The 11,085-nt window shown below is 34.7% G+C and overlaps 1 protein-coding gene across 1 annotated transcript; it reads left to right on the plus strand.

Annotated features, from left to right (window-relative positions):
• The first annotated feature begins 5,538 nt into the window (after nt 1-5,538).
• On the plus strand, nt 5,539-9,688 carry LOC120348704 (uncharacterized protein C1orf198 homolog). Its single transcript, XM_039419363.1, has 2 exons — nt 5,539-5,780; nt 7,239-9,688. Exons 1-2 carry the CDS (start codon nt 5,574-5,576, stop codon nt 7,740-7,742), a joined length of 711 nt encoding a protein of 236 aa, XP_039275297.1. The 5' UTR covers nt 5,539-5,573; the 3' UTR covers nt 7,743-9,688.
• The last annotated feature ends 1,397 nt before the right edge of the window (nt 9,689-11,085 follow it).

Below are 11,085 nucleotides of genomic sequence, written 5' to 3' on the forward strand. Positions count from 1 at the left end.
TGTACCCACAGAGTTTGTCCAAGACCACACTTGACGAGACAACAAACTGACCAGGACTGACGCAAATCCCTGCCGAAGGAAGGACATTTTGACGATTCCCCCATCACTGAAATGCGGAGAAGACGAATAAGAAAACTAACTTTTTGCAAGCAAGCTTTGCCACTTCTAGTCGAGTTGCCGACAAGTCAGCAAAAGAGCGATGTTGAAGCAAGCATCGCTTGCTTTTCAACACCTCCATAATTGGTCAGGGCTAAATCTGAAGCTTGAGAGTTCTTCTCCAAGGTCAAAAAATGGTTTCCCAACAATAAGATTGAGGTGAACGAAAAGACTTGGGAGATATTGAGTACACTTGGCAGAACAATGATTGTTGATGATTCTGTCACCATGCTCGGAATTAGTATTGGTAAGTTACAAAATTGGTAACTTACCAAATTCATGACCACTACACTGGGAGGCATGAGATGTTGATCTACCACATTCACGACTAACCAAATCACACACCAGCTACCTAATTCGTACCCTAAAGATATTCAACAGGCTTTCTTCCACTGTGCATTCGTAAACTGGGGAAACCTCCGAAAAAATGATTTGAGATAAATCAATCATCCTTCCACTCTATTCACGCTTGGTATTTGATGTTTGGTTTTGCATTTACTTTCCAACTAATCATCAATAGCCCAGAACTAACCTAGGCCTAACTATCATTAGTCAAATTACAGCAGCGGCACACACAACATTCTTGGGCATCATAATCAACAGAAACCTGAATGGCATCCTCACATTGAACAACTCAGCAAGAAATTTCATCAGCCGTGTACGTGATTCAGAGATTAACTCACATATCGGGAGAGAAGGCAACTCTCACTGCACAGGCCTACCACACTCTGTTCGCTTCCCACTTGGCATATGGCATCGTGGCCTGGGATCAGCCTCGCAAGTGTACCTCAACATTATACTGGTAATTAGTGATGTGGATCGGGAATATTCCCAGTGGGAAGGAACTTATGATTTGGAAATATTTCCGAGGCCAATAAATTTTGGGAATTTATAAAATTGTTCTAAAAATGATTGAAATTGATCAATCCCACTCATATTTTACATCAATATAATCAATAAATCATCAATCTATTTCATATTGGTCAAGCTCAGTCACATTTTACATTGATATAATCAATGAATCATCATTCTTTGAGCCTGTTTTTGCTCACTCACTCACTGTCTTTTAAATACTCGTATAGTCCAGTCAATGAAAGATTATAGAGGGAAAATTTTGGAACAAAATTTTTGACCCCGTAGCTCTTTTAAGGGTAGTAAGGGGGTAAACATATCAAAAGTCCTCACTCCTACCCCCAGTGCTAAGGTGGTGGGGGTGGTTTGAAAGTGCCATATTTTGTTTTTTGCATATATCTCGAACAATATGCGCCTTTCGGAAATTTTTGTCGAACACAATCATAATATTAAAGCTTACAAATTATCCTACAAGTTTCATTTCCAACATTTTTCAATATCTCTCATAGTTTTCTAAGTATGAGCTCTCTAAGGTATCACATTTTGAAGAAAACCCCTTCCGGCACCGATTTTTTCATCTTTATGGCCTTATAACTTTTTAACGATTTATTGAAAAAATCCGTGCTAATCACGGGCTCATAGAGCATTATATTCTCTTCAATTTCATCTATGGTCATATTATTTTACGCATCTCCCAACGATTGTTGCAACCGTTATAGTGTTGAGTGTGAAATCTTCAGTTTAACAACAATAGATCAATTGTCAGGGAACATTTGGAACACAATATTTAACTTTGCAACTTTGTTTGAACTAGTTGGAAGGTGAAAATATAAAAAGTCCTCATCCCTACTCCTTGAGCTTAAGGGATGAGAGTAGCTTAAAAGTTGCATTTTTCCATTTCTGGCTGACACGCATGTAACTGGGAAACAATTCATTTCAGCGACATGGCTGAGTAAAAATGAAGCAAGATAAATTTCCTACAAGTTTTGTACAGTGGAGTTTTGTGATATCTTCTTTGGTTTTTGAGATATTCACTTGTGTAAAATCTTTGAAAAGACAGTTATTCTTCCAACTTTTTGCACTTTCAAGGCTTATTACTCAACAACAATGCACCAAAAAAATGTAATTTTATACACAGGGGGTGGGAGTAAGGAATTTTAATATGGTTACTCCCTCACTATCCTTAAAAGGACTACGAGGTAAAAAATTGGGTTCCAAACTTTTCCCTCTATATCTTTTTGAGCATTCGTTGCCTGGACTAGTATCTTATTACAAGTGAAGTAAGCCTCAATGACTCTTGAAAGGTTGTGAGCTGTGGAATTATTTTCTTTTTAATATTGAATTAAACTCGAGTATGCTCCTTGTTTTAGTTTAGCCTATTTTGCTGCATTTTATAATTTCTTACTTTTAGATTTATATTCGACTTTATAATCTTTATTTACGGGGTCAATTATTTTTGTGCGGAGAAATTGAATAAAATCATGCAATGAAAGTTAAATTACACTCAATACTTTGATGACTTTGTTTACCTGATTTACAGGCATTTATTAGTAAGTAAAAAATCTTATTCAACTTGTAAGACATGAAAGTAGCATGATAATAGTGGTGCAATTGAATGATTTATTGAGTGCTCATTTTTCCTTTCAGTCTAAGATCAGTCTATGAACATCAAATTACTTTTTTCTTTGAACTTACTACAATTTATAAGTTATTCATCCTTATATTTCTTACATAAATCTGTTGTATAACAGGTGATTGAGACCATGTGTAACAAAAAACGTATTTCCCATAAATTCCCTGGGAATATTTCCTCGATCTTAAATTCCCGGGAATTTTACATCACTACTGGTAATTCAGATGAAGGCACTAAAAACCATTCTGGGGGGGGGCAGAGGGAGCATTGCAAGCCACTCTTCAGGTGCGTACAGATATACGCGCCGCGAACATGAGCAATTCACTCTTAATCAGCTGACTATATCTGTATTTTTACATCATCAACATAACACAAGAAACAATAAGAACATGCATATACCACAGCACCACCTGAAAAAATTCAGACTCCCCAGCCTTCTTCAACTTGCTGCCAACAAACCTAAAGACCCTAGAGAAAAATACATTTTTTAATGTCACACTGAAGAGATATTTGACAGAACGACCATATTATATCCTGGGAAATTCATTGAGGACCATACATTTCAACATTTGTCGAGTAGCAGATACTATTTGACCTCAAAAATAAGGGGAAAAAAGTATTTCACCGGTCTCTGACTGCGGAGAAGGCTGAACAAGTAACTAACAATAATTATTGTGATGAGTTTTTATCTAATTGACAAAGTCCATCCAAGAAAGCCTGGCTTTTGATCACAACATTGGATATGAAAAATAAACGACATTGGATATCACTGATATTATGATAAATGTAGGCTATGTTGCATGGGTAATATTTCAAGTTGAATAATTGTACATGTTGAGGAAAACTAGCAAGCCGCAATTTTACCGGTAAAAAAAATTGCTTAATACTTCCTTGATAGGTAGGAACTTCAATTAGTGAAACAATTAACTATTACCTATTTGGTAATAAAAATGGATTTTTCAATTTAAAATCCCGCCTGATTTTGGCACGAGTTTAGGCTTAGGCCTACATATTAAACCTATGTGTGTCGGTCCAAATACTAAGTGGAACGATAACAAAGATTAATGGCTGGTAAACAAAGTCTAAATTACTAATATAGCCTAAACAATCGATCCACTTTTGATAGAAGTTTATATTTCAAAATAAAACTTTATATTGTCTTAAATTATTGTTTTTAATTATTAAAACAGACAAGAAGTAACTTCTTTCCAGGCTATGTTTATCACCAGTTCACCACCGGCTATTGCCGTACTTTAGTTACCTACATTTTATTTTAACAACATTTTTCTTTGACAGAAAATAAATTAAGGCCCGCTAGTATAATGTTAACCTTGAAATACTAATTCCGAAACATAGACATACTGGTTTTATCCTAACTTAACAAAATATTTAAACTAAGTTGAATACACTGGGTTGTTGTCAAAAATATCAATTATTTATTGTAAAAATTACAAACATGTTTCAACACCAATGGTGTCATCTTCAGTGTAGAAAATGCAAAACTTTGAAAACACTGGAAAAATGTCTGTGTTTTCATTATGGATAGATATCACAACATCTCACCAGCAACAGTATCTGAAATTTAAACTAAGGTTATGATCACATTGGATGCGTGTATGTGCAAGTGCACGCGTGGTTATGCATGACCAAGCGCGCAGATGAGAAACAAAATCTTTCAAGAGCAATAGGAACTCTCACACTGAACGCGTGCACTCGCTGGTTGCGTCCAATGTGAGCAGCTACAGAAAAGTCACATCGTGTTTCAATGCATTTTTCCTGATTTTTTTCTAGTCTCAGGCACGATAACTTGCACTTGTACATACACGCATCCAATGTGATCTTATCCTAAGGGTATGATCACTTAGGATGCACGTTTATGCCTGACCACGAATGCAGATAAAAATTAAAGTCTGGAAAGAGCCATAGAAACACGCGTGCACTTGCTGGTGGCGTTCAGAGTGAGCAGCAACAGACAACTCACAACGTGCGTCTATTAATTATTTTGAATGCAAGAAAAACACTATATGGAATCTTTAGTGCTTTTGAAGAGAGTAATGCTTTTACTGGCGGGGCCATCTTGAAAGAACTTGAAAAACTATATATTTTTTAATTGTTTTATAAGTTTGACCAAGTTAACCAACGTTAATAATTGTTATTTCTAGATTAGATGCTGGCTTTATAATTTAAAGACCCGGGTTTAAATCCCGACCCGGGCAAGATATTTTTTTTGGGCCACTCCCGTGTTTCGGATGGATACGCTAAGCCATCGATCCCGGTTGCCTAATAATAGTCGTTAGATCATTTCAGAGGCCTTGAAGTTAATCAAGTGCGATCCAAAATCTCTGACACCAGACCTAAGCCAGCAAGGTCACTCAATGTTGTTATTATTATTATTAGTGTTAGAGATTATTATTACTGTTATTTCTGATTTGAATTATAATATAATGTCAATAATGACTAGTATCAAGTCACTTCCAGACACAATCAATCAAGATCCCTCTAGTCATGACTAAAGACATCAAAGACATTGTTCAAAGCTATCAAGGAAAGCTTTCAAACAAATTTCGAGTCCATACGTATTGTACATATAAAAGTTTCCACTCACTAATGTCAATTATTAACTATTCAGCCGTTGATCTTTCATTTTAAAATGACAAACATTCAGTGTTTACTATACATAATTAATCATTTATCACGGTAGGTGTCGTTGTTGCCACTACTTATTTCTTTTTACATTTTTCATGATGAATTGCCCCAATTCAATCGAGGTAGTTAAGGAAGCTACTATAATGTAATAAAATGTTGAAATTATTCTCATTTAAGGTTTTGTCTTAGATGTTGATACTGTTCTCTAATAAGTAATTTACATCCAGTTGTTTGTATGTTTATCACAAAATAAGTCCAGTTACAAAGGGAATGTTTGAAATTTAGGATGACCTCAATAGAGACCATTTCCAATGAATACTTGGCGTCAATCAACGGCCTCGCGCAGAAAATCGGAAACGACTTGTCGTCGGTTCGTGAAGCTTATCAGGATTTATGGTACACGTTGAGCAGGGAGGAGCAAGAACAAGTACTCAATGAAGCGGTCATCGACCCGGGTGCCGTTCTCAAGTACAGCTCGGCCTCCAATGATGCGGTAAGTTTTTCTGATTCTCATTCCATTCTTATTCTTTTCAAACTACAGGAGGATAATTTCAAAGTTACTCACACCCGCCAGGAAAATCCTGTGCTTGGTATAAAAAACAAGAAATCACCAAACAAGATCAAATTCAGGGAATAGACAGGATGAATCTAGATGGAGAAATAAATTATCATGAGAGCTATTAATTTGTTTGATTCATGAACTGATACTATGTTGTACACAATAATATTATTATACAATCTTTTCAATAATATATTACCATTTATAGTTAAGTCATTGAAAATGTAATTTACTCAAAAACTACAGATTTTATTGAACCACATCAACCTTTTTGAGCAGGTAATTTTAATTTATTTGTTAATGAACATTTTCCTACGTCAGCCACCATCTGACAAAGTGAAAATTTCCAACTGATAGCCACCAATAAAAGTTAGTTCTCACGTGAAAAACTCGATCTTTTCAGAAGTATCCTATCTCGAGCGATTTTTAATGCAAGTGTCGTGCTTTATGAATTTTGCATTCATTCCAGCACAGTCAGCTTTTATTAATTACATTATTTTTCATGTACTCATTCCTCAGTTCAATTCTGCTCAACAACCTATCTTCGGCCTGTAGGCTATTCTCAAATTATTTATATTCTGCTCTTATGCTGGCGATTTACTCTCGCCGAGTTCGTACAAGTAATGACGCACGCGAGAGTGTGGATAGCTACTTTGTTATGAACAAAGTATGTTATGAACACGAGTATACGGCATGGCGAACGCGAGCCGCTCGTGTTGGACATTCGATAAGCGACTCGGCGAGAGCGTAGCCTATAGTGAGGTCCACGTTATAACGGCAGTGGAGAAAGATAGGAGAACAGCGCTGCCGATTCTCTGCCTTGCCACTGCCTTCAATAGAGGTTAGCTGATACCGGTATATCTGATAAAATATTAACTGTTTATTCTTGTTAAATTGAATCAATTATATTTTATTCGACAAAAAATATATTTTCAAATGATTTAATAATAAATTTTCATAATTGATATTAGATATTTTGTTGATTAATCATAGTCATACATTGTTGAAAAACGATATGAAATCATTGCAGAGATAGAGGAGGATAGCGCTATCTGCTTTGTCGAATGATAGACAAGGATCAATGTTTAATCAAATACTGCCTTTATAACGTGGACCGTGGACCTCACCATAGTCATTAGCTTGTTCCTCCATATTTTACAATTCCTCAACCATAATGTTGGAGTATTCCAATTTCAATTTATCATAAACGGATCATTACTTCAACATTTCAATATTAACTTAACAAAACATACGCTACCACACAAATACTAAACATTTAATGAGTACACCACAAAAGAAGAAGTCTCACAAAGAAGCATAATTTATTAGCATTAAGCTTATGATTTTATCAATAAAATATGATGATTTTGAAATATATGTTGTCGTTTGCAGGCTATCAGCAATGAACCTCCATCGAAATTTTCATGGTTCACGCGCAGTCAACTGAACCTGTTCACGGTTGACTCGCTCAGAGCAGCTGACAAACCTGCCAAAGCAACTCCCGCCAAAAAGCAGCCACAACAACAACAGGAAACAACAACATCGCAAGTGCCGATCGTCGTTCAACAGGAGCTGGCCAAAGAGTGCGCGCGCATCAAGCAGAGTCAACAGGAAAACACCAATCTGCTCAACAAGATCAAAAGCAAAGTGCCCATTGGTCTGCTGAAACCTGCAGCTGCCAATGAGGAGAAGCAGAGTCTTGTCGACAGCAGCAAGCAGCAGTCGACTGCTCCGCCATCTGCCGCCAAAATTCTGAAACCAAAGACACCGCCTCCACCTCCACCGCCCACCGTCAATGAGAAGAGAGGTCTGTTGGCGGCGGCTGCGGTCGATGTGGAGTCCGATCACAGTGACGATATTCCCAAGACCGGCTTCGATTTTCTTGACAACTGGTAACCTGGTCAGCGGGTCAACTGTTGTGAGGAAGTGCATATCTGGATGATCCAATGCTCATTGGTCGACTTTTTACTCTCTTTTAGAATAATAAGACTCTAAGAAGGATTTCAATGTTCTTCAGTCCACTGAAAGATGCCGATTCATGTGTAGCATATTATATCTAGTTATTCTTTGATACTGGCATTGTATTCAATCATTTGAAAAATATATTTTTTCAGTATATTTTTGTTCACAATTTATATGAGTTTGTTACATTTGTAGCACAACAGTGTACCCATACTATACCCCTATATTGGCTAAATGGTAGAATAGACATTGCTGTCCAAACTTTAGCACGATAACAAATGAAAAAATCATTCATTCTATTCCTTCTATTAATATTCACTAGTATGGAATTGTGTTCAGTTTTTTAATAGTATTTTCCAATAAACACTTATTCTTACTTTTTGTAATGACGATTTGAAAGAGTTTGATAAATGAGTACAGTAGTACATTAGTGTAAATCGATTGCCCATATTCTGCGAACAGGGATTTTTCATACTCTATTTCTCACTTCAGAATATTTGTTGTACTATCCACTTGATGGAAATTGGTGTACTTGTATGTAATAGTACTGTCTACCTCGATCTACTCCTTTGTGACTGATAACGTTTTTAATGAGATTGTCTATTGATTAGGCTATTTCAATCTCACATTTATGATATTCCATTTTATAATTGCTGAGTTTGAATCACATAGTTGAGTTTATGTGAAGTTCAGAGAAATGTGATTAATCTTTGTTGAACCTGGGAAAGGTTAATGAAAAGCAAGCAGCTTTGTCAAAATGCATTTGACATTTTTGATTTTGATTCATTAATATATTATGAAAAAGGAGGTTAGTAAATATAAGTTACTGTAGATCAGGTTCGTTTAGTTCAAGAATGAAGTCAATTGTAATTGATAAATATTATATTATTTTTTGCTGAACGTGATGCCTACATGAGCTCCAGGCTTCTACATAGGTAATGAGATTGATGATGATGATGATTGAACCTACAGCATTAGGCCGGGTCTGAACCACCGGGAAGCGACTTATATATTCAAAAATTATGTTTAGTAGAGTCTCATATTCTTAGTGCTTATTGAAGTACCCATGCACAAGCCTAGATGTCATATAGGCATCATCCTCAGCAAAAAGTAATGGATTTGATAAAATTGTAACTATTCAGCTAGTAATCATTCAGAAGAAAATAGACTGTTTATGCTTGATTTAAAAGATTATTAATATACAGCTTTTTATAGGAGTTGAAGTTTGAATAAATTTGGTACGAAATGCAAGTCGCAAGGTTACTATGGTGCCATCTAATTCTCATTCAAAGTGAAAAATAATCGAAGATCAATTCAAACAATAATAAAGCGTCCAACTAATAAAAATGGAAGATTAAAAAAAGAATGGATTGTCAAGGTTTACTATAATATAAGTATATTATATTGTATGAAATACAAATAAGCTAGTTTGAGTCTAAGTTGTTGTTGTGGGTAGGCCTATGGGTAACAGAAAATAATTCTTTTAGTTAAGCGTTTACAGTAAGCTTATACTAATAATTGTCACCAGAATGGTTATGTTGAAAGCTTTTGTAAAAATAGTATACATTTTGTTAGTAGTTGTGATGTGTGATCTCAGTTACATCAGAGAGTACCCGATCAACAAGTCTAGTTACATACACATCGTTTTCTGGACGTGCGATTTTTGCCGCTGTTATAAATGTTATGGATAACATAACTTGGCAAAAAGATGATTTATTCATTGTTCATGCATTTGCCAAGTTTCGTTTATTCTGGTAGATTTCATGAGGACGGCAAAAAATCGAACGTCCAAAAATCGATATGTGTGTAACTGGCTTGAGTGTACCACATCTTTGGTTGATCTTATTACTGTTAGGTGGGTACCTAACTCAAAACTCATTGATAAACTCATTAAAATAAAAGATATAATAATGATTTTGCTAGTGATAATAAACGATGATAGTGTTTATCTATCATCGTTTATTATCACTAGCAAAATCATTATTATATCTTCTATTTTAATAGCTAGAGTTGGTTTTATCATTATATTTATACTGTTTATTGTTTGGTAGCTAATCTTCATTGACTCCTCTATTTTATTTTTTATCCTTATTCGCACTTTTCTTTAATTTAGTCCTTGTACAAGGATGATTTAGTTTTATAATAGCATGAATTATCTATTATTAACAATTATAATATGATTGTTCTGATAATACATCAATAGATTGAATAGAAATTGCCAAATACTAATAAATAAATAATTGATTATTATTTTTCAAAATGTTTGATCATGCATATTGAAATACATTAGCAGAGGCTTTTACGTATAATATACTTATTTCAATTTAAAACTAGTCTATTACATTTATTTTGTTTTGTTGAAAGTGAGTAATCCATATCAAAAACTATATTGATAAAACATTGTGATTAAAGTACTTTTTTGAAATTGAACTGTTTTTATTGCAGCAAAGACCTGTGTTAAACAAATCTAACTATTAAAATTCTACTGTTTTCTAGTAGAGTGAGGCTACGTACATATTGCATTCTTGTGCATTTTATCCACACTTTGAAAAATGAATTTACATAATTATTTTGTTTCAACAAAAATGCAACTGTATTTTGGTTGTACTTGACAGAAGTACCTTCTACCGTAAATTTGTCGTCAAAAATAACTAAATTCATTCAGATTAATTTTTAAAAATTATATAGGCTTACTCGTGTCTTCCCTATTTCATAGAACTTTGTTGTAGCCAAGTAGTGCGTGTACATGTCAATATGAATATCATCTCAAGGTTTTTCATTTCAATACTTGCTGTCAAATATGTGCAGTCAATAAGATAAAAATTCCTCACATTTGAAATGACTGCATTATGGTGGGTGGTGTTAACATGCAAAGTGCAAAATTATTTTATATAAAAAATATCCTATTATTACCGTATATATATCGCAGTTCTTGGTGAATCAGGAAATCATCTTCAAAATGATCTATTTTATAGTTTTATTACCAAGATCTATCTGTTTGGATTCACAGTTCTAAGAAAATTATATAGTATTTTAATGAAAAATTACTCCAGTATTGCCGAATTTATTGCTGGATTTGAAAAAAAACTGAATCAACAGATTGGACCCTTTTCTCGGACCAATTACCTATCCAGCATTACAGCCGGCTTCATTTTTGCACCTCTCCATAGTATAGCCGAGTGACTCAGCTCTTTGTAACCCAAATATAGAAAACTAACAGGCTCAACTGTGTATCAATTTTTAAATTTGCCAGTTCTTTGAAATCATTGAATTTGTT

Source organism: Nilaparvata lugens, chromosome 1 (genome assembly GCF_014356525.2).
Source record: "Nilaparvata lugens isolate BPH chromosome 1, ASM1435652v1, whole genome shotgun sequence".
Classification (NCBI taxonomy): Eukaryota; Metazoa; Arthropoda; class Insecta; order Hemiptera; family Delphacidae; genus Nilaparvata; species Nilaparvata lugens.

What these genes read in the sequence shown, in the direction of transcription:
- LOC120348704 (XM_039419363.1), top strand. Translation starts at nt 5,574, where the DNA reads ATGACCTCAATAGAGACCATTTCCAATGAATACTTGGCGTCAATCAAC. An exon ending in GCTCGGCCTCCAATGATGCG is followed by an intron (nt 5,781 to 7,238) that starts GTAAGTTTTTCT and finishes TGTCGTTTGCAG; the next exon opens with GCTATCAGCAATGAACCTCC.